Source organism: Typopeltis vanoorti, chromosome 3 (genome assembly GCF_054136105.1).
Source record: "Typopeltis vanoorti isolate ZY-2024b chromosome 3, IOZ_Tvanoo_1.0, whole genome shotgun sequence".
Lineage (NCBI taxonomy): Eukaryota > Metazoa > Arthropoda > Arachnida > Uropygi > Thelyphonidae > Typopeltis > Typopeltis vanoorti.
The window spans coordinates 47757923-47783224 of NC_143551.1; the positions used below are offsets into that span (position 1 = coordinate 47757923).

The 25302-nt window shown below is 37.8% G+C and overlaps 1 protein-coding gene across 1 annotated transcript in view; it reads right to left on the bottom strand.

Moving 5' to 3' along the window:
• The window catches only part of LOC150108106 (metabotropic glycine receptor-like), an 89789-nt gene that overhangs the window by 4022 nt on the left and 60465 nt on the right, over nucleotides 1-25302 (bottom strand). Inside the window, exons 4-6 of the mRNA XM_090416241.1 lie at nucleotides 5322-5557; nucleotides 1413-1554; nucleotides 553-658 (exon numbers count right to left, since the gene is read on the bottom strand). Coding sequence (XP_090272367.1) covers nucleotides 553-658; nucleotides 1413-1554; nucleotides 5322-5557 — 484 coding nt within the window. The remainder of the gene's footprint in view (nucleotides 1-552; nucleotides 659-1412; nucleotides 1555-5321; nucleotides 5558-25302) is intronic.

The following is a 25302-nucleotide window of genomic DNA, read 5'->3' on the forward strand; positions in this document are numbered from 1 at the left end:
TTCAAGTGCCCTTGAAAGTACATTCATTTTTATTAATCTTACAATTAATGTAAGATTAATGAAAGTTATTTTGAATATTTAAATTAATGATTAAGTTATTTCTAACAGTTGACAGGTGAAATTGAACTATAATTTACCAATTGTGGCCTATTGGACGACGACTCCAAAGTGAAATTGAAGATGATATCAGAATACGTGATAGATTAGCACAGTATCGCCTTTTTTGTGTCCCCTTGGTGTTGGTACTACGCGAAATGTTTACTATTATATTTGGTTGCTATACCAACTTCAAATCGATGGGTCAGTTTTAGAGCACGTGTATGACAATAAATGGCGTAAATTGCTGTGCTCATTACACGAATAACAGTTGAAACGGTATGGTAAGGTGATGTGAGTTGTTTGTCAATTGATGTGCAGTCGATAAAGGTGTCCTGATGCAGTTCTGAACATTATATATAATACGATTCGAAATAAAGAATAATATATTTCATCTAAAATATTAAATATTTTGTACACATAGGAGATATAAAACAAGAAACTCGGAAAACTTACCTTGGGCCCAAAGATGAGGAATAATACTATAGTGATGGTGAACTGACACCGTAGGAAATAGAGGAGGTAGATGTAGTCCGGTTCGATGTTTAACCAAACTACATGCCTATAAGGAAAAAATAAATAAATAACAAAAAAAAAAGTAAAAAAAAAAAAAAAATATATATATATATATAATATATATATATATATTATATATTAAGGATATTTTGTTCATAGTCTTTTAACCCTCAATGTTTAGTGTTTTTTCTTTTATAATGTCACCTGAAGAAGGCTGTTACAGGCCGAAACTAGTAGTGTGTTTATAATAAAACCTTTTTAATTAAATCTCGGTTCTAGTCATTCAATTTTTTTCATAAAACTATATATATATATATATATATATATATATATATATATATATATATATATATATATATATATATATATATATATATATATATCAAGGATATATATATATATATATATTAAGGATATATATATTAAGGATATATATATTAAGGATATATATATTAAGGATATTATATATATATATTTATTTATTTATATTTATTAAGGATATTATATATATATTATATTAAGAATATATATTACATTAAGGATACCAAGTAATTTTATAAACTTGGTTTTTTACTCCTTCTCCCAAGTAAGCAAAAACAGTTAAGTTTGCGCCTAAACGTAGTTCAACTCTAAAGGTGGTGCAACTCGTTGTAAAGGTGGGTAAAGGTCTGATCACTATTCTTAGTATTTCCCATATTGTAAACATCTCACTAAGAGATGTATACTGTTATACATTATGATTATGAATGGTGGGGGATCACTTTCATTATAATAAAGCAGATTTGAATCAATTTATTTACCTGATAGTGTACATGAGGAGAGACACAAGTGCCTCGAAATAAACGGACCACGAAAGAGCACATTTTTCTTTGAAACATTCAGACTTTGCATTTCGGACCCTGTATGTTAGGAACACTCCAAGCACCAGAAACAGAAGTTCTCCTTAAAAAAATAATAATAAAAAAAAGATGATAATAATGAAACCGTTGGATGTCAACACATTATTAAATGCTTAGTACGGAATACATTATAAAATGAGTTTCGTGTACAAACTCTGCTTTAGTTTCCATACTAATTAAAACAACTGATTTCCCAAGTCGAATTAATTTAATACTTTTATTTTAAAGTGAAAGACGTTACAAACAAGAAATAAGCACAGAATAAGTGGATTTAAAATAAGTATAAATATGTGAAGCAAAATAAGAACATATAACAAGTAAAAAAGTGTGGGAAAGTGCTCTGATACTAATTTTGTTAACTTGAATAATAATTTATATTAACATCAATAATAAGTTACAATAAGAATTAAAATAATATAAGAATCGATACTTCTTAAAGCTGTTTCTGAATAAAATTAAATAGTAGTGGAGAGGATGAGATGTATTTAGCGAAGTAGAGTAGCATAACCTCCCACGATGAGTCCTCCCTGGACTCCCTGGAAGTGTCACATAATAACAATAGTAGTAATAAAATTAACAGTGGAAGCTATTTTTCATATAAATTAATAGTTAGAACCATAACAATATTTCTGCAGTATTGAGAGTTGAATTTATTAAAGCTATTTCTCTGAGAATTCCCAATACTTTAAAATCACTTTTAACTATTATTACTATCATCAGCATTTTAAATTCTTATGGCTCTCGGCTAAGAAATAATTACCTATATATATATAAAGCTCTGATCATGGCAGAAGGGTAACAGCAATAGCCGCGCCTCAGTTAGAACTTCATTGGATACAGCATTGCCATCCATTACCCTCACAGGGTACCCATTTCAGTCGCCTCGTACGAGATGCATGAGCTACATTGGGACTGATAAGTAAGTAAAGCCCTGTATAAAAATTAGAACGATCCCTAGGCCACTCTATAGTGGCCGAAAGACCGTCCAACTCAGCGTTGGCTCCACTCAATGACGGGCTCCCCCCACCACCGGGCAGAACCGCTCATATTGCATGGAAAGGCATCCACCGACAAAGCCCCTCAGCGGGCCGTGCCAGAGAACACCCTCTCCGGAGACTCAATATGCACTCCCAGGCAAACCTCCCGCAATCTAAGCCCCCCCCCCCCTCACCGGGAGCGAAATTCCGGAAGAAACCTGAGGGAGCAAAACTCTCGAAACTCTGCGTCCATTTAGTCGCCTCTAACGACATGCTTGGATTTGCATTGGTGATACGTAAGTAAAGCCAATCTCTAAAAATTAAGACGATCCCTAGGCTACTCAATAGTGGCCGAAAGACCGTCCATCTCAGCGTTGGCTCCACTCAATGATGGCCGTCCACCCACCACAGAGCAGAAGCGCTCAAATTCCGAATAAAAGCATTCCCCGACAAAGCCCCTCATCGGGCCGTGCCGGAAAACACCTTCTCCGGAGACTCAAATTGCTCCCTTAAGGCAAAAACCTTAAGAGAGCGAACTCAAACTCTCGAATCTCAGCCTTTCAATTAGTCGCCTCTTACGACATGCTTGGATATTTGCATTGGTGATACGTAAGTAAAGCCAATCTCTAAAAATTCGGACGATCCCTAGACCACTCAGTAGTTGCCGAAAGACCGTCCATCTCAGCTTTGGCTCCACTCAATGATGGCATTCTACTCACACATCACCTCACCACCGAGCAGAACCGCTCATATTCCAGGGATAAGCATCCATCAACAAAGCCCCTCAGCGGGCCGTACCGGAGGTCACCCTCCCCAGAGACTCAAAATATGCACTCCCAGGTAAACCTCCCGAAATCTAACCTCTCCACCCCTCACCGGGAGCGTAATTCTGGAAGAAACCTGAGAGAGCAAAACTCTCGAAAGTCTGCGTCCATTTAGTCGCCTCTTACGACACGCATGAATTTGCAGTGGTGCTATTCTTATCCCGGCAACCACACGGGATTAATTACCTAAATTGTTTGCCATAAAACAATTGTGATATTCAAATATGAAAAAAATTATTGTCTAATAGATATTAATAATTTTAGAAAAAAAATTAAAAATTTAAATAAATAAATTAATTACTTTAAGTATAATATTAGTTACATTATTATTTCTAAGATAATAAAAATAATTATGTAGATAAACTGTACAGAAGTAGTATGTGATTATTATTAGACACCTCCAGGGAGTCCAAAGACTCATCGAATGAGGGCACCTGCTCTACAACTCTATCTCTGCTACTCAATCCACCAAATGACCGCAACTACACCAACGCCATCTACCGCCGGCCACCACCACCACTAGTATTTCCAAAGACAATGACAAACATCCATGCCCACGGCGGGATTCGAACCTGCAGCCTTTTGGCTGGCGAGTGGATACGCTAACCACTCGAACAGCCTGGCTGTCCGAGTGGTTAGGTTTTCCTATTTTTTTTTTCTACTATAATTTCCTATTGATATTTCAATAATAATTTAAAGATAATCTTTTAATAATAATTTTATTTTTAAAACCCAATTTATTAATTTTTCTTGTTTCTACGATTGATCTTTCTTTCTGTTGCTTGTTCGGTTTTAGTTCTTCCATAACATTATGCTTATTGTATTCTATTCTTGTTCTTACCTCTGTCTATTATTTTACTACTATTACACTTGCATTTCCCCTTTCAACGAGCACGTTTATTCTCCACTACAATGAATTGTTTTTTATAAACTTTTCTAATGGATTCGTATTTGAATGTTTTCATATTTTTCTGGGTTAATGAAACATAAAAACTTTGTTTTCTCGCAGCACATACTTTCTTCCATGACTTGTGTTATGTATTAGTAGTTGCATCATGGATGGGGTAAGGATTGGACAAAGTCCAAATTAATATGGAAAATTGTGTTTTTTTTTTCATCTGGAGTATAATCCCTGTTGTTTTCAGTGAATCCACTCTACCCTTGATGCTACCCATCCCTAGTCTTCCCTGTTGAATCATACTTCCACCCATGAGGCACATTCGTTAAACTTGTTTCTTCCAGAACCTAATTAAGAGATCGCAGAGAATTTCACTTCCTTGATTTTGAAAGCAAATAATCAAACATTAATCTAAGTTTCTGTTTCCATCAAGAATTTTACATATAATTCTTTTTTTATGCAATCCCATCTACGAATATATCTGTTGGACATAATTCCAGGTCTGTAGACCAAACATGAAACTATTTCAAGCCAATGCAGGCCTTCAACCTTAATCAGGGCTGTGGCTCATACTTGGCGATGAAGTTCATCTACCACCTAAAAACATTCAAAACCACCCATGCCTCCTGATGGATTCAGACCCATGTCCTATTGAAAAGCAGAAGCAATAGTTACTTGGCAGGCCAAAAGCAGGTTTATACTAAAATATGAATTGTAATTATAGATTCGCATTCTCATAAGTCTGTATAAACGTTGCATACCAGCACTGAATCCGGTTCCCTTGTTTCTAAAGCAGCTAAAGAGATTAGTTGAATCCGTAATACTTCTAGTTAAAAAAAAATTATTAAGGAGCATGGAGATTCCAATCCTTCACAACACCGCTCCGTTAGTAGCATAGAAAGAGAAAACCCTGAAATTTTAATGTAGATATCGAGAGGTTTTAATTTTTAAAAAAACAAAAAAAACATTAACATGATCAGAAAGTAAATATAAAGACAAACATTTTTAGTTTTGTGATGATGATGATGTCGATTTTAAACACTATATAGGATATAAATTTAAATACATACATGCACACGTTTAGTACATACAAGGCAATATTCTATCTTACCTATTTCAGTAACATAGTCCCACCAGAGGGCTCTGCATATAATATATTTTAATCCGGTGGCAGTTTTCCCTTGTACTACGATACTGTAGCCACCGGTAATGTTGTCCATTATTACTGCCGTCCAAGCAGACAGGTAACCCACCACTACCAGAATAATTCCCATCAGGTACTTGAGTAGATCTTTATCACGGACACACACGCGATGAGCTTTTCTTGTCTGGAACTCGGCCAAAATCCTATGTTATAAGAAACCAGATGAATATATATAGAACATTAGATATCCACTTGTCATTGATAGTGAACGTATCGTGTGTGTGTGTGTGAGAGAGAGAGAGAGGGGAGCCATCTGTAATAGTAACATCGAGTTTATGATTTGTCTGTAAATTGCATATAATGATGTAGGAAAAGAGGGAACCCTTCTTCATCGAGGAGTATCCTACTGCAAAGGTATTTAGACCAGTGTTTCTCAACCTGTGGTCCGCGGACCACAGGTGGTCCGCGACGATGGGACAGGTGATCCGCAGGCAGACTTCAATTAATTAAATAAATATATTTTTTTAAATTATCCAAACAAAACAAATTAAAATTGAATAAGTAAGTAAAAATTATTGAAATCAAATGTAGCCTTAAAAAAACCAAGAAATAGCGTCAGAATGTTCAAAGGCGAAAGCAATAAAACTATATTGTTTTTTACTTCACCCCTCTTTTATTATTCGTCATTCAGCCGCTAAATTTGTATAGCCAAAATGACGAATAATAAAAGAGTGGTAAAGTGAAAAACAACATTATTATTATTATTATTATTATTATTATTATTATTATTATTATTATTATTAAGAGAGACCTCCAGGGAGTCAGAGACTCATCGAAGGAGGCCACACAATACACACACCAGCTATCATACTTATTCTTGAATTCATTCACACTGCTTGCACTCAACAACATCCAAAGGCAATCCATTCCAATCACGCACCACCCTCTGAGAGAAAAATCTGGCTCTTACACCCTTCTTGGCAGCCGTCATTCTCAGCTTCCAAGGATGCCCTCTCGTCCTTTCCCCACCCTCCATAAATTGAAAAATCCCATCAATTGAAATCTTGCATGGCCCTTTCAGCAGTTTGTAAGTCTGAATCATATCATCCCCTCTTTCTCTTGTTTGCCAGTGTCTGCAGTCTACAAATTCTCAATCTGTCTTCATAATCAGAATTCCACAATCCTGATATCATTTTAACACTCGCCTTTGTACTCTCTCCAATATATCAGAATCACAACAGAAACAAGGAGACCAGACCTGCACACAGTGGTCCAAGTGAGGTCTTATTAAGGCTTTGTAAAGAGGCAAAATTACATCCTTATCTTTACATGTGAACGTTCGTTTCAGCGTTACAGTCATCTTTTGAGTTGTATTTGCAATCTTTGCCATATGGCCCCTGCACTTCAACTTCCTATCTATTAACCCTCCAAGATCCCTAGCCTCATCAGTTTCATCTACCCTAATCCCACCAATATAATACGACAATGGATAGGTAATCATGCCGAAGTGAATGACTTTACATTTACTGACATTGAACTGACACCCATTTTCCCATGTCCACAATTCCAGCTTATTCAAGTGATTCTGCAAGAACTGATTCAAGGACTGCATATCAGCAGCATTCATGATTACCCTGCCTATCTTTGCATCATCAGCAAATAACTGTATATCGCTTGTCAAATCCTTCCCAATATCATTAATGTACAGATTGAATAACAGTGAACCAAGCACTGATCCTTGTGGTACATCACTTGTTACCTTAAACCTTGCAGAATCAGATCCCCCGTATACCACTTTTTGATATATGTCAGTCAGCCATCCTCTTATCCATTCTAATGTTGTATAACCCAACCCATTTTCTCCAATTTATGCAGCAGTCTGTCATGTTGTATTCTGTCAAAAGCCTTAGCAAAATCCAAAAGTATCGTGGTGTATCCATTCCCCTTGTCTAGTTCAATGGAAACATTGTTATAGAATGTGAGAAAGTTGCTAAAACATAACCTTCCTTTAGTAAACCCATGTTGTTCATTGCAAAGTAGAGATTCACTGTCAACCCATTTCTGAATGCGGGCCCTAACTCATTTTTCTAAAATCTTCACCACCACTCCTGAGATACTAATTGGTCGATAGTTGGATACATCGGTCTTTGCACCACTCTTGTGCAATGGAATTACCATACATTCCTTCCATTCCTGCGGAATCTTCCCTGTTCTGAGGCTCATATTAAACATCCTGGTCAAAGGAATGATCAATTCAGCTGAAACATTCTTTTAGCACACGTGTGCTGATATCCCATTCAGAATTCTTATTCAGTTTGTGCAACAGCTCTAATACCTCGGCCTCACACACCTGCGTTTCTTCATCTAGTGAAATGGGCACTCATTAACTGAACAACCTCTTCTGCATCAGTAACCCTCACTCCATCTGGATTTAGAAGAGTTATTCTTCATATTCATTCTTTCTTTTACTTGCAGCATATCGATAGAATTCTTGTGGGTTGTCTTTCGCACGCAGAGGCAGTTTCTTTTCATAATCAGACTTTGCTTTCCGTACAACAGCTGTGACTATTCTAGCCTGCTGCTTATAACGTTCATAACGGACTTGCTGTTTTGTCAGATTTGAAGTGAATATGTGTTATCCACATTTCAACCAATTGCTTGTTGTGTATTGATTTTTATTATTGAAGGTTTCCTTCAACCAAAGCTCAGTATATCTTCAGAACTGCTAAGTGATACTTGAACAAAGCGTTTTTTAATAATGGAAAAGTGGCTTAGAACTAGGACTTTGAAAAGAAGGGCAAATGACACAGGTAATGCTAACCCTAATTGTGATACACGTGTTGTAACGGCCAGTAAATCTGATACTATTAAAGTAGAAGAAACAAGAAGTTCAAAGAAAAAATACAGTATTAGATATAACAGTTCATATTTGGAATTCAGGTTTTCTTGGTGTGGAGATGAAAGTGAATAGAAACTTCAATGTGTTTTGTGTTATGAAGCGTTGTTGAACGAGTGCATGAAACCTGCGAAACTCCGACGACATTTAGAAACTAAACATTGTGATGTGAAAAATAGGCTAATTGAATTTTTTCCGCGACGCTTAGGGACATTAAATCATGGGAAATATATAATTTCAGCCATGGGTTCCATTAATATCAAAGCACTGCAAGCTTCCTATCTCTTAAGTTTGTGCATAGCAAAAACAAGGAAACCTCATTCTATCGGTGAAAATTTGCTACTTCCAGCTATAAAAGATGTGGTAAAAGCTATGTTTGGCAACAAGTTAATAAAAGATGTTGATTTGACTCCTAATTCAAATGACACTGTCGGTCGCAGAATTAATGATATGGCAGGTGACATAGAATGTCAGTTAATCGAAAGAGTTAAGAAGAGCCCTTATGATGCGTTACAAATAGACGAGACTATTATATGTTACAAATGATGCGCAGTTAATATGCTACGTAAGATATGCGCATAATAACAACATTCATGATGATATTCTGTTTTGTAGAACTTTGTCATCCCGAACAACTGGAGAAGAAATATTTCACACCCTCAATAATTACATAATACATAAAGGGATCCAGTGGGGAAAATGTATAGGCTTCTGTTTGGATGGAGCTCGCGCTCTTACAGGCAGGCATAGTGGGGTTCTTTCTAAGGTCAAAGAAGTAGTTCCGGATATGAATTGGGTGCGTTGTTTCATACATAGGGAAGCGTTAGCCTCCAAAGGAATGCCACCAGAATTTAAAACTGTGCTATACAACGCTGTCAAGCTAGTTAATTTTATTAAGGCTAGACCGTTAAATAACAGGTTATTTTCAGTACTCTGCGATGAAATGGGCAGTGAATATACACAACTTTTACTTCATTCTGAAATTCGCTGGCTTTCCAGGGACAAAGTACTAACAAGGTCATTTCAATTAAGGCACGAAGTTTTATTATTTGTAAATGAACGTAATTCTGATTTTGCATCACTCCTTGTTGACGAAGCATGGTTATCAACACTATCCTACCGTTCAGACATTTTTTCGAAATTAAATGAATTAAATCTCTCCCTTCAGGGAAATTTTTTAATTGTTCTTGATGCCTACGACAAAATAAAAGCATTCGAGAAAAAACTGGTTTTATGGATTAATTATGTAAAAGACAGACAATTTGCACCTTTTCCAACATTGGAATTCTTTTTAGTGGAAAATAATATTTTTGTTCATTCTGAATTTGTGGAAAGGGTTTGTGACCACCTCAAAAATCTGAAACGGAATTTTGAAACATATTTTCCTAATAACTTTTATAAGAAATTTCTGTGGGTTCGCGATCCATTTCAGACTTGCAGTCACGAGAACGACCTTTCGTTATCGAAAAAAGAACAGTTAATTGAGCTTTCAAGTGACAGTGGGCTTAAAATGCAATTCCGTGATCTTGGTTTTGCTCGATTTTGGATCTCGCCTTCAGTGAGAAGTGAATTTCCGTAATTATCTGAAGAAGCATTGAAAATCGTCCTGCAGTTTTCTACAACCTATCTTTGTGAGAAAGGATTTTCATCGCTCCTTCAAATAAAAACAAAATACAGAAATCGTCTTAGTGTATGTGCCGATCTTCGACTGAAGTTGACCAATATTGATCCAGATATCCAGCAACTCTGCAAGGGCCGAGAAGCTCAACCATCTCATTAAAAGTCTCATCTCATTATGATGATACACTTTTAATCGTTTCCAATTTAATTAATTATGTTGCCATATCTTTCAAAACATACCTTTAGATTTATTATGTTATAAATGGCACAGATTTTCCGAAATGTTGGTAATTCCTACATAGCTTTTCAAAAAAAAAAAAATTAAAAAAGTCAAAACGACGTATAGGGAAATAAATTAAAAACACTGTTTATTTTTGAAGTAAAACTTTAATTCCAACATCCTAAAATGTTATTTTTCTTACTTAAATATATTTTTCTTGCTTTTCTGTTCGCAAAATCGTCGATCACATTGTCGAAGTCTATTTCATCACTCAGTTGCTGTTTTATAGAGAGTAAGGCAAGATTTCATAAACGACAAAAAAGGTGTCGCCAGGCACAGATCTCCCCCCCCCCTCCCCAGCTACGCCTCTGTGACTTAGTGGTCCGCAGAATTGTTTTAGGAATTTTACTGGTCCTTGGGCTTAGAAAGGTTGAGAAACGCTATATTAGACCATTCACACATCTCCCAGACAAAAAAAAAAAAAAAAAAGGTCAGATATCCATGCCCAAGAAAGGAAGGAAAGAATCCAATTCTCAACCTGTTCGTTATAGAACAGGTTGAGGATTGGAAATATTGCATCATAAATCTATGGCTATATTAAACTGGCTTTTATTACATATGTCATGCCAAGATTTGTAGTTTAATATTTGGACATCATTACCATTAGTTTTACGGGGCAGAATCTTAGCTAGATCAAATATCTCTTGTCAGGAAAGATATATTCAAATATACTACAAAATTCAGAACTTACCACACAGAACTTACTGTTCTTTAAAATATCTTTCAAAAACACTGATAAACAGTGTCCAATTATTTAGAATAAGCGAAAGACCAATCACTTCTTAGAATAGACTGGCGTAGCTGTAAATTTGAGCAGCTCTAATTTTTATGATTCCTAAGCAAATATCTCACTTTTTCGCTCTTAAGTGGTCCTCAACCACAGCACTTCAAATTCAAATGCTGTCCCAACAATAATTATAAACTTAAAGTTCTTTAAATAATTTCCCTAGGATAGCAATAACACATCAAACGTTGAGTATTTTCAATGGGTGATCATATTTTTTTCCCAATCGTATTTTTATTAAATCTGTCATCATCCAAAATTTTGAAATTTATTTGTATTTACACCATCGGAAAATTGGCTTAATGTGATACTTCTCACTAATCTACCTGCCCCATAACGACTCGTTCAAAAGCAATCTAATGTTTCAATGATCTTAATGGGAAAGGTCGTTAATATCCTTAATAGCTGGATAGCATCGATCAGCTCATTTTTAAGAAATGTCGGGGACAAAAATATTTAAGTCAATCAACTGCTGTGTGGTATTTTATTCTTGGAGACCCGGGAAAGGGGAATACATGAATAGCACATTTCGTTGTTCCTAATTTCCAATTTTTTTTCCCCCCCCCCCCCACCCCCCCCCCCCCCCACCCCCCCCCCCCCCCACCCCCCCCCCCCCCCACCCCCCCCCCCCCCCACCCCCCCCCCCCCCCACCCCCCCCCCCCCCCACCCCCCCCCCCCCCCACCCCCCCCCCCCCCCACCCCCCCCCCCCCCCACCCCCCCCCCCCCCCACCCCCCCCCCCCCCCACCCCCCCCCCCCCCCACCCCCCCCCCCCCCCACCCCCCCCCCCCCCCACCCCCCCCCCCCCCCACCCCCCCCCCCCCCCACCCCCCCCCCCCCCCACCCCCCCCCCCCCCCACCCCCCCCCCCCCCCACCCCCCCCCCCCCCCACCCCCCCCCCCCCCCACCCCCCCCCCCCCCCACCCCCCCCCCCCCCCACCCCCCCCCCCCCCCACCCCCCCCCCCCCCCACCCCCCCCCCCCCCCACCCCCCCCCCCCCCCACCCCCCCCCCCCCCCACCCCCCCCCCCCCCCACCCCCCCCCCCCCCCACCCCCAAGGGGCTCCAAAAAAATTCTAACAACCCAATATTGAAACTTAGAGAAAAAACAAATTAATTTGAACTTTATGAGAAGCTCCTCAAAATCAAGATATATACATGTATATATATATATATATATATATATATATATATATATATATATATATATATATATATTTAAAAACACATGATCATTCTACATTTATCAGTATAATTCAGTTGCTATCTATTAGGATCATTGTCAGCTTCATGGGATTACATATTATCAGCAAACAGAAGGTTAGGCCACAGAAAATTTCTTTCAAGATTTAAAAATTGAGAGGTTGTCTGCTTTCGATGAAAAATCAGGAAGCTCTTTTTTTTTCCTATAGTATAATTATTCTCATTAGTTTCGCGGAGAATTTTATTTCCAAATTACTAAGCAAGTATAATCTGTTTCTTTATCTTGTCACGAAGGGCATACGTCATTTTTCCAGTTGCTAACAATGGCCGAAGACAATAAAAGATGAAAGATGTCCATTGGTAAGATGATCTTTCGGAATAATTAAACCTCTCAGCTTAAGTAATCCATAAAGCCAGTCTTATTACTATTAAATGATTGGTTAATAGAGAGAGAGAGAGAGAGAGAGAGAGAGAGAGAGAGAGAGAGAGAGAGAGAGAGAGAGAGAGAGACATTTATGCTACACTGGATTGAAATCTGGAAATTGAACATGCATTTTATTGGTTGGAGAGAGAAAATGGACGCTATATCCATTCTGCTGTGGGTTGGAATTCCATTGTGACGCATGGAAAGTCTTTAGGTGGTATGTAGATGGCTTTCATCGTAGATGGTTTTCATCAGGAATGAGATTGACACAATAAAACGGTCGAGAAAACTCAGGCAGCAAAATTCTTTGCAATGCTTGTGATTTTACAAAATGAGTGGGTCACCTGTGGCCACAATACATATGGTGAACTCAACCAGACAATATTTCCACTATATTTTGAGAGACAAATAATGGAAGGTGGCTACATTACTTCTTTCTATAATACTGCAACTTTTTTGTACTGGAGAAAGACGATTTGGTTCTTGAGGATTCTAATTCTATTTCTGTGAATACTAGACGTTCTAACGATGGAAACATTATTGTTCCAAATGCATTCAGATATAACCGTGTCTTTTTTTTTTTTTGAAAGGTTCATTTCCCATAATACTCCAACAACATTAAAAGTACGGGTAAATTACTTGTCATTGTACAGATTTCTGGGTTGAGTCAAACAAGACCAGCATGTGGTCCATCCTTGATGCGGAGCGGTCTCATACATACATACATACATACATACTAAAAGGCGTGCCGGTGATTTCCAGGTGAAGATCTTCAGCTATTGTCTGTCTACAAGATCCAGCATATCAGTATCTAGGATCTTCCAGCGTACGACTGAATGCTTTGAGAACACTTTCACTGTAGCAGCGATGCTACGTTCATTACAGTTGAGCCTTAAATGTATAAACATTAAACATTTATAAATCATAATAGTAGGGAAAGAAAAGTCCTTAATATAGTGCTTGGAACGGTAACTTCTGTCCGAAAAAAAGATTGAAATCAGATATAAAATTATTAAGAAAATTCTTCCTCGTTTTTAGAGCAGTAGCAACTGTTCTGATAGGATGGACTGACTGCGAAATGATTATGCTATTGTGAAATACCCCATATGTTCCCACACGGTCGATTTTTGGTAGCGACTAATGACTGCCTATCGGGTTCCAAGTAACTCCATGGATTTATCAGTAAAAATTCACTCATTGCAGTTTTGTCCATTTAGTACATTTTGTACATTTAATGAATTCATTAAATAATCCAGAGAATTCATTCTGAAGATCGAATTGGTGTTTCAAGGGTCATCTCCAAGCAGTGTATGGTCTCATATCAGTTGGCATGGATGCCAACTCGTCTGGATCTCGAGCCAGATTCAAACGCTCAGCTTGTTGGTTAGGGAGTGGACATGCTTATTGTTATTATGGCTATTGTTCGGAATTACAGCAGAAGCAACTGAGGCTAAGAGGGACGTCCTTGCGTTGTGTCATTGCGTGTGTTCTGGCCGGTTTGCCTGTTTTGCGAAATGATCCAACCAGGAGATAAAAACTTTCCGCTTCCGTATGGGAACGGCGAGCTCACCTTCAGTTATAAAGCCTGATGAAGGTCCTTTGTGTTCGAGATAAGATTCGAATCTATGTTTTTATAACCAGATGGCATTGTTGACATCGACTGAGATACGGAAGGTCTTGCGGAGATGCTATTCAATCGGTCAACAACCAAAGCTCTGCAAAAGGACAATAGAAAAGTGTAGCGGGCAATGCAAGGAAATCAGAAAACTGTTCTCCCTTAAAAAAAAAAAAAAAAACATTCCGTTTAATCAAATACCTAAAAGAACAGACTTATCGGAAGTCTGTTAACAAAATAACAAAATAAACGTCGTTTATTTTGTTATTGTTGTTGCTTTGTTTTGTTTGGAGAACGCGTGTTGTGTTCTGAGATGGAAAAAAAATCTCGAAAAAAGAGGAGTAGAATGTACAGTTTGTGAAGTACAACCCTTAACAGTTATTTCAAGTGTTGATAATGTGTTTCAATGGAATAAATTAAACGGACGAATCATCTGGTTCATCAACTGTGTTATCTTCGCCGTTATCATCTTGGTTCCTAGCCCTAGTATAAAATTTCTGGTAAGCATCTGTAGCTCACCAGATAACGACGATGTCCTTTGGTTAGGAAGACTTGCGTTAGAATCCTACCAAGGATTCCCATGATATGCTATAATTTAAGCAACGCTTCTTATTCTGTGAGATTTATATTAAAAATCAATATGGAGGTGGCAATGTTTTCCTCCCGAAATTCACTTCAGTTGCTACTTTGGCACAAATGGAAAAATCGGTTAGAGAGCACATGCATGTAATGGATATAATGTCCTGGCTGTGTAGCATTGATTTTTTCAGGAGCAATTCCAACCAAATCTAAACACAACGATATACAATATACTCTCTCTCTCTCTCTCTCTCTCTCTCTCTCTCTCTCTCTCTCTCTCTCTCTCTCTCTCTCTAGTTCAGCACTATCATTTGCCCTTCATAAAGATGTTTTTGCCTAAATGGCATCGTGTTTCTATGATATTTTCTTAAATATGACCTCACCCAACTTTTTAATACCTTAAAGATCAAGTCTGAGATACTGACCCGTCCATAATTTGCTTCCTCTGTTTTAATGCCTCTCCTTTATGTCAAGGAAATGTCCTTCCACTTCCTTTGTATCCTTCCAGTGCCGAGAACTCAAATGACCAATACTTTCTCATAAAATATGGGCAAAAGATAAATAAAATAAAATAAAATCCCATTTACTTCTATTACTGTATTACATCGAGAATTGGCAGTATCTTGAGCCCCTTATTTCGTCTGCATTTCCACCAAGATGATACCACTCCTGAAAAATAATCACTCAGGGATTCAATTATTGCTTTTGTACTTGTCACCTCTCTATCATCAGCATTCATTAAAGTTACCCTTCCACAATCATTCTTCTTTTTTTACTCGTTATGTACACGAAGAACTCTTTAAGATTTATTTTAGCCTGCTTGGCTAATTTCAACTGAGAATCTGATTTTGTCTTCTTTACCCTGCTGTTCACCCTTCTTCCCTGTTCTATGTGTTCTCATGAGCTTGTTTGATAATATTTCCTCTTCTATTCTTTAGATAACATTTTTTTCTTTTTATGCAGCTGCTGCTTATCTAATTAACTTCCACTTGATTGATCACCCTAGCTCTAGGAATGTAGACTGATACTGCTTCATTCAAACATTGAAATTTCTTTTGCATGGAATTGCTGCAAGCCACTTTCTTAGTTTGTCGTGATCACCAGCTCTGTGGTTCCACAGTATATCCTTCTTAACCGAAAATTCCGCATTCCTAATAGTCACCTCTCCCCTCAAGATTGCCTGATTACTTTGCTCCCTTGCCAAAACCTGAAGCAAAGTGGTACGTTGGTTATGGATGCGATCATCAGATCCAGCACTCCCTAACTCTGCTTTATTCAGTTATCTCTCAGAAAACGCATAAATTCCACTTCAATCTTGTATGTTTTTATTCCTCTTTTCAGTATATGTTTCCATAGTTAAAGTCTCTCCAAATGATTACTGAGTTTGTCCTAAGAATCACTTTGTCGATGCCTTTCGTCTGCGTCTTCTTTGGCACCGAGACTTATGCAGTGCACAACAATTAACTACGTATTTTATCCTATTGGTTCTGTCCCACACCAGACAGCCTCAAATGCGCTGCATTAACCTGCTATTGACTTCTTGCCGATGACTAGAAAATAGTAGCATTATGATCAGGGGCGGCTCGTGCATAGACAGTGCGGAACTGCAGCACCCCCAATTTTTCTCGATATATAAATATATTTATTAATTTATTTATATTTGCTTGTAATATTTAATTTTATCATCAACAAATCCTACACAATTCTCTTATTTTGTATAAAAAATAATAAAAATCCATCTTGTAGCACTGAGGAGGGCGAAGGATGCTAGCAGCACTGTGTTAACCACAGTGTCATATTGCTACGCGCGCAAGAATATGCACGTCATATTCTTGCGCGCATAGTGAGATGCGAGCTATTACCATAATGCGGCACTGTCCGTCGCGCAGTTCCACTGCTGTTTATATGCGGTTTGCGCCAGTAGTAGGGTGTTCGTAGTGTTTATCGTGTTTACTCCGTAAACACGATATATCCCATGATCAACAAAGAAAAACTTGAAACTGAACTTCGAGTATTCTACAGTAGACCCGACATGCATGATTATTGTAAATTAATTGACTTGTTACAATTTATAACAGAAAATAATTTAGATTGTGTTCTTAGTGAAATTACTGTATTGATAAAAATTCTCTTGACAATTCCTATGACTACATCAGAGCCTGAACGCTGTTTTTCAACATTAAAGAGAATAAAAATATTTCTGAGGAGCACTATGAATCAGGATAGGTTAAATGCACTTGCGATGATTTCAACGGAGAAAAAATTCTTCAACAGTCACACAAGCATCAAGGAAAAAGTTATTGACCTTTTCGCTCGAAACAAAACAAGAACTTGGAATGGATTTTATTTTTAAGTAATTGTGAATTATACCAAACTGTATGATTTTATCGATAATAAACAATATTTTTCATGTTTAATTTTTTTTTAATTTTTACCATAATTTTGATATTTTATCCAAACACATATACACTGTACTTACAGTGTGTATGTACAATATATTTCGAAAGTTGCAGCACCTCCACGATTTCAAGCTACGAGTCTCCACTGATTATGATAGAAAGCAATTCCCTTCAGTTTTAGATAGAAAGTAGGCTTAACTATATTATGCTTACATTTTAAACCTAATGCCGGTACAAATTCATTTTAAATGAAAGACAGAGTGAATATATTTTATTTACTTGCTGAATTCATTTGCAAATGAAAATGTCCGTATCAAAACAGTGACACACTTGTAGTGAGAAATTTATTAAAAACAACTCGCATATATAAACGTGATCAACTGCTTCACTCTTTTACATACGAGATGTTTTTTAAACTAAGCAAGCAGGAGATCTTTGATTTAAATAATTTTCAATGATTAGTAGCATTGTTTAGGTGATGTGGTATATTTGTCGAATTTCAGAGAACATTTACATTCTCTACAATTAAAATAACATCAACCAATAACAGTTACCACATTGTACGAAGATTGCAGAAATTTTTTTTTTCCTATCAAAAATTCGGGGTTGTTTTTCATTCGGCATAACGGGAAAACTGGCCAGAATAATATAAACAGTTAGCAAACGTAAGGCAGATCCTTCGGTCTTAATTCCCATTTGCGATAGACTTCCTCACATAACATTCCCTAAGGACTACAACGTCCAGCTTTTGAAAAAGGAGCCCAACAGCTTCTTTCTCCATTCTCAACTTTTAACCCAAACACAGACAACGCGCTATAGGTTCTGAATATTGCTGCCAAATGGCCTCGCAAAAAAGTTAGCAGATTATTCGTGAACTGCCAGATACTGTGCTTTACTCTAAAGATTATTAGTAGGAAGAACTCTTTAAACCTAACTAACTTTATGGAAATGGGTTGGCAGCAAGTCTCCATTCTTAATCATCACTAGCAGTTGAGTTCACAGCTATTTCATGGTTTTCAAGGTATCAGGGTGAGTGTACGGCAGACAAGTGCCGCCATCTTGTGAATCTAAATCCTAACACTCGTACTTTTGTCGGAAATAATTCTACAGTCGACGAGTCGATTATTTCTGAGTTTTAAGTTTAAAAAATTCTGGAGAATAATCCTATATATCTATGCCAAAGATCAACTAATTCAGGAAAGAAGCAGCTAAAGAAAGGTTCTGCACACTTTATTATTGTTAAACTAAACATTTATTTAACGCAATACAATTACAACTATTTAATATATTATATAAGTAAAGTAGATGTTAAATCCAGCACCATTTCAAAGCAGAATGTAGAAAGTATGAAAGTTTCGTACAAATAAGTTGACCAGAGAGCTTACGGGAATACATTCACCGGCATTCATAAGTTCCCTCAGCGCGGACCACTTAGAAAACATAGTCGCGCCCAAGGGTCTATATATTCGCCTTTTATTAGTCCATTTGATGTCCGCGCGGTTAGCTTAGTGGCTGTGCGCTTCGCAACCATATGATCTGGGGAAGGAGTGTCCCAGGTTCGATTCCCGTCGATGGAAAGTGCTTCCTAACACCCCCCCCTTTCAATCCTGACATGAGCCTTGAAACCTCGATCCATATCTTAAATAGAAAGAACCACTATTGAGTAATCTGACTTATCAAAAACTCAACAATAGAAAAAGCTTACTGACCAGAATACACAATACTAACCGAAACGTTAGGGTAACATTGATAAGGCTGAAGAGAGAACATATATTAAATATTTACTAAAATAAAGAGCCAAAAGGCCTCAAAAGGCTAGTTTCTACATTCAACTTTGAAATAATGCTGGATCTAATATCCACTTTACCTTTATAATTTTACATCGCCTGAATTATAAAGAATTATGCGAGTCTGGTTCCCGTTGAGGGGCTTAAGATTTCGGGAGGTTTTACCTTGAAAGAGCAATTTGAGTCTCCGAGGGTAGGTGTTTTCCGGCGTAACCTTAACTGGTAGGGCGAGCCTGTCACTAAGTGGAACCAACGCCGAGTTGCACGGTCCTTCGGTCACTCGTTGTCTCGGGGATCGCCTAATTTTTAGAGAGGTGCTTTACTTAAACAGTGCCTGGTCTCTGAGGAGAACCAATCAGTTTGCATCGAATTAACAAAATGGACTAATAGAAAGCCAATATATGGATGCTTGGGCGGCGCCTATGTTTTCTAAGTAGTCCGAGCTAAGGCAACTCGTAAATTCCGGCGAATGTATTCCCGTAAGTTCTCTGGTCAACTCGTTTTTACGAAACTTTCATAGTTTCTATATTCGGCTTTGAAATAATGCTGGATCTAATATCCACTTTACTTATATAATTTTCCATCGTGTAAGTGAAGCCTTTTGGCTCTTTATTTTAGTAAATATTTAATATATGTTCTCTGTTCAGCCTTATCAATGTTACCATAACGCTTCGGTTAGTATTGTGTATTCCCGGCAATAAGCTTTTTCTATTATTGAGTTTTTGATAAGTCAGATTACTCAATAGTGGTTGTTTCTATTTAGGAAATGGATCGAAGTCTCAAGGCTCATATCAGGATTGAAAGGGGGGGGGGGGTAGGAAGCACTTTCCATCGATACGTGGAAAATGATTTTTTTCGCATTTTCATGGAAATGCGATTCATGTGGTCAAAATGTTTTGGCTCATGAATGGATTCGTGTTCCTTGAAATAAGACGTCAAAATGGAGGAGGAATCTGACTTAAGTAGGATATGTATGCGCTAGGAGTCAGATTTTTCCTCTAGTTTTAAGTCTTATTTCAAGGAACAAGAATACTTTTTATTTCTGAGCGAAAAAAATATGACCTCCTACGTTGTAGTTGGTTGGGTCACCTTTCGCAGAGATAGTCGCTTGTAACTGTCTTGGTATTGATTTCAATAGATCCCGAAGGGTGTCCTCTGAACCAACTCGGCAGAATAACGTCCAGGAGGTTAGCGAACGAGCAATACATTGGTCGACAGTCGGATACTGCTTTTCCATATGATTCCACAAATATTCGATGAGATTCAAATCAAGCAAGTTATGCGGCCAGGGGAGGACACAGAATTGGATATGCTCTTCAAAGCATGATTGCATAATACCAGATTTGTGATATGATACAGAGCGTTGTGTTCCTAGGAGTGCAGAGCCATTGTGTCACATTTTATTATAAGATGACCCAGTAATGTCTATGAGAAAATTTATTTTTCTATCTTTTATTTATTTTTTTATCAGGTCCAGAAACCCTGCTCTACAGACCGAACATGGAATTTTTTCAAACCACTTCACACCTTCAATAAGCAGAGAGATGGTTCTCACACCGGGTGACGAAATTCATTCATCTACCATCTAAAGACAGTTCGAAACTTCCATGCCACGGCGGGATTCGAACCCGCGACATGTTAGTTGGAGAGTGGGTAAGCTAACTACTCGGCCAACAGGCCGGAATTAAAATAAAATATTAAAAAAAAACCCTCTAGACATAATTGATATTCATAATACACTTACTTCACGACTATTATGTTGGCATTAATTTGAAACAACTCGTATATCATTATATTCAACATGTTCAGCACAATACTGTCTCTTCGATTAAGAATTATTAACTGTTCACCAATGCTTTGAATAAATCACATTGAATCGGAAACATAACTGATGTTGCCATTTCAAGGAAACAAAACAGTTCGAAGAGAAAAGGAGAAAAAGAGAATGTCGAGAAAGAAGTCAGAGCCATTAAAGCTATAAGATATGCATGCGTGCATGCTGACATGAGGTAAATGTGGCTCAGTCGGTTTGCACGAAGCCTTTCCGTTGAAAACACCTGGCTTCGAACCCCGTCTAGGACACAAAGAATCTTTATCAGAACTTTTCAACTGAGGATGAGTGAGCTGGTCTGGTAAGGTGGAGAAAAGGTTTTTTTCTCCGAGCAAAGCAGGAAAAGTCTCGAAAGAAGTTGAAGATGGATTGATGCAGTTAATCGTGGCTTACAATGTCGAAATATCAGAGCAAATTAGCTATCTGGGAAATAAGGAATTAATTTGGAAGAAAATTGCGAAGTTAATTATATAGTTCTCTCTCCCTCTCTCCCTCTCTCTCTCTCTCTCTCTTACTATCTTGTATATCCCTTGAAAGTCTATATCAGGAATTTGATGATTTTATAACAGTCTATTTTTTTCTGGCTCTATAGCGACAGCAACCTAAGTAATGTCATGATAGGGTGCTTAATCCTATCTGCTATGTCATTCATTTGCAGTTTGTCCATCTTGTGGGATGAGAAATTCAGATTTCTGGGAGGGAAAATTCCTGCTTTCTCTGAAAGCAGGAATTTTCCCTGCTGGCATATGATAAGTATTAACCATATAAGCATAGAAATATGGCTACCACAGGATATATACTTCAGCTCACATTCTGAATAGAGATCCCATAGAACAAGTAAAATATTTCAGCTATTTAGGCATAGTTTTTAGTGAAGATGACAGGTTAAATCTGGAAATAGAACAGAAAAAGCAAAGCTGGTATGCTGTGTAGCCAGCTGAATAAATTTATATGGAAAAAAGAATGAGTCCTCGCATCCAAACTCGAATCTAGGTATTTCTGATCAACTAGTATTATCTTTACCGACTAAGCGAGGATCACATTATACTAACGTAATAACTTAATAATTCATAGATGAGACATTATTACTATTATGTGACATTTCCGAGGAGTCCAAAGACTCATTACACTTCACTCCCAACAATCCACGGTCTCCACTATTCACTCAGTCCTCCATCGTATATAACTCCAACCACTGTAAATTGCGTGTGTTCTCTTGGCCGATTTGCCTGTATGTGGGATGAAAAACCTACTATCCCCCATGTGAGATCGGCTAATTCACCTTTAACTAAAAATCCCATATAAATGAAAACTTCCATCTCTTATTTTAATCCTTTTATTTCTTAAATTTTCTCTTAAATATGTGTATTGTGTTATCAGAAGTAAGATTTTTTTCTTTTGCTAAATAATCGCTATTAACCGAATAGTTTTTTTTTTTAATTTTAAATTAAAGGAACTATTATTTAATCTTATTGTTATTTAGTATCTTTTTTTTTTTGCGCTGGCATAACTGCATTACAAAAATTATTTTAAGCGGAGTTTCTCAATGCAAATTTGCGCAAAAATCTAATTACAAAAACCTAACCGGACAGATCAATAATCCGCTTTATGTCGACACAGAAACGGGGAAGTTTATGCTTTGCTGTGGTCATTTAATATGCCGGTAAGTACCGTATACTGTATAATCAATCATACTAAAATTGACACGATTGCTCGCTACTCGTTCAGCTTACAAAAATGCCCAACTAAGCTAAATTCGTGTAATTATCATGAATATGTTAATCGCTGACGTCGTAGCACACTACCAGATGTCGCCTGCATTGCATTGCTTAAATTGTATAATGATAAATGTCTAATGTTTTAAAAATCGTATTTCGTGGAAGACTTTATCGTCTGCATTTTAAATGTCTTCCTTTATTTATTTTTAATAAAATCTATCTTTACTTTCTTTATTATAATTCTTGACGATATGTTAGTGCATAGCTTTTTAATATTTTCGTATTTTTTGTATAAATCATTCCGAAATTATTAAAATGATTAAATCCGCAATTTAATGATATTAAATGTTTATTGACGTTTACATAAAATTTAATTTAGGTCACAGAACTTAACTTATCTAAATAGTAATATTTAGAGATCCCATCAAAGATCTGTTTGCTGACAAAGGTTAACTAAAATAATTTCCTGTTTTGTTTTTGTTTTTTTTAAATAAAAACAGACGTTATTTTCCCGTCTCTGGAATTTCACTGTCGTAATGTTATCATTGTTTATTTAATTTTATTGAGCAATGACCGTGGAGTCCAAAGACTCGTCGCGAAAGATCCAACTGACCATTCTGCACACAATTCCAATCCCACCCACCCACCCCCTCCTTAAACTGATTCGCTAACAAGTATTCACAACGCTTTCAGGGAATCCATTCGTTCACCACATTCTAAGCGAAAAATCTATTCCCGCTGCAGCTTTTTACTATATTTCTTCTCAACTTCCGATTGCAACTCGTTATTATAACCTCTGCTTTAAGTTATTGAAAAATTTACCCCCATCAGTTTTATGGAGTCCCTCCATCAACCTATACGTTTCTACCATATCCCTTCTCTTCCCTCTACTAAATCACTTTTTGTAAACAGCAAACCTTATCTATCTTCGTACGGAACACTCTTTGTCACCAGCCACTGAATCCTCTCCACTAGCTGCTGGAAACTGATGAAGCCACTAACATCATGCTAATGAGCCTCACACCATATGCAGAAGAGTGCCTTGGTGACTACCAGACGGGCTTCAGGGCGAACCGTTCTACAATAGACCAACTCTTCACGCTGCGCCAAGTTTTTGAAAAGTGCTGAGAATATAACCGGGATGTTCATAATATTTCCATAGACTTTTCTAAAGCCTATGACTCAATGATACGCCCAAAAATATGGCAGGTGTTAGAAGAGCTGGGAATTCCTCGAAAACTCCGAAAAATGGCGCAGGTGTGCGTAGCTGGTTGGAGAGCAAGAGTAAAAGCAGAAGGTGACCTTTCGGACCTGTTTCAAGCACAGACTGGTGTGAAGTAGGGTGATGGGCTTTCTCCGTTTCTCTTCAATCTAGTGTTGGAAAAAGTAATTAGAAACACACAGCCAGTGGGAGGTGGAGTCGACATGGAGGTGCAAGTTAGGATTCTTGGCTACGCTGACGACCTGGACGTTATGGCGCATCAACGGGACGACGCGGTGGCATTGGTTACTGCTATTGAAGAAGCTGCAGAAGAAGTTGGCCTGAAAATAAATGCCGAGAAGACAGAATTCCTTTTTATGAGTCGCCATGCTGCTCAAGATCCAGATGGAGCTGCACAGTTTGAGAGGGTGAAGGTATTTAGGTACTTGGGTTCTTTCGTGACTGAAAACAACAAAGTTGAGGCTGATGTCCAGAGTCGGGTAAATTCTGCGAATGTGGCCAATTATCTGGTGCATCCCCTTTTCGCCTCGCGCTTGCTGTCTTGTACTACAAAGGTGGGACTATACAAGACTTTGATGAGGCCTGTTCTCCTCTACGGTGCTGAAGCGTGGACTCTCACGGCGAGACAAGCCGATTACCTGAGGGTATTTGAGAACAAGATGCTACGACGTATCTATGGAGGGGTCACGGCAGACGGAATCTGGAGGAGGCGGTCCAATGCTGCCATACACGCTTTATACAACTCAGCAGACGTCTTGATGGAGCTGCGAGCCCGGCGTCTTCAGTGGCTGGGGCACTTGTACCGTATGGACCCCGAAAGGACTGTGAGACAAGCGTGGGAGGCCCAACCCCGATCAGGGAGGCCGCCAGGGAGACCGAGAAAGAGATGGGCGGATCAGGAAAAGGAAGCCCTGCAGGCTGTCGGGCTGGAGACCAGAACGTGGTGGACAGTCGCAGAGGACCGTGCCCAGTGGCGACATGTGGTGCTCGAGGCCAAAAGTCCCCCCGGGCTGATAGCGCCTGGCTAATGTAATAATGTAATGTAGTGGACATGTAGTTAAATTCTGGAGGACACACTCGGAACCAGCCGAACAAAAGACTTGAAAAATCGAGAATTATCGAACCAGACACGTTTTGCTAGAAGAAAGGAATGAGACAAAGTTTTTTTTTTTATTTTTTTTCTGTAATGTGGCTTCCAGTGCGAAAGTTTTATTTGAAAAAACAAACAAACAAACAAACATATAATAAACATGAAATAAACATAAGGGGAGGACCTTATTAGAGGCGGTAATATATAACTGTTTTATCCTACTTCTAACCCTTCTATTGTTGAAATGAAAGATAGAAACCAGGTAGCTATTAATTCATCTAACGTCCATTTATATGTAAAAATCGCTTATGACTCTGTTCACATTACTCAGTGAACAGAGGTTCGCATTCAAAACTAATAAATGATACTTTAAACATGAGGGTTAATCTTAATAACCTCTATTTTTATTTTGTTTTTAATAAATGTTACAAAGTGTAAAAAACATTTATAATAATCCTATATATTATTATTATTAGTAGTAGTAGTAGTAATAGTATTTAC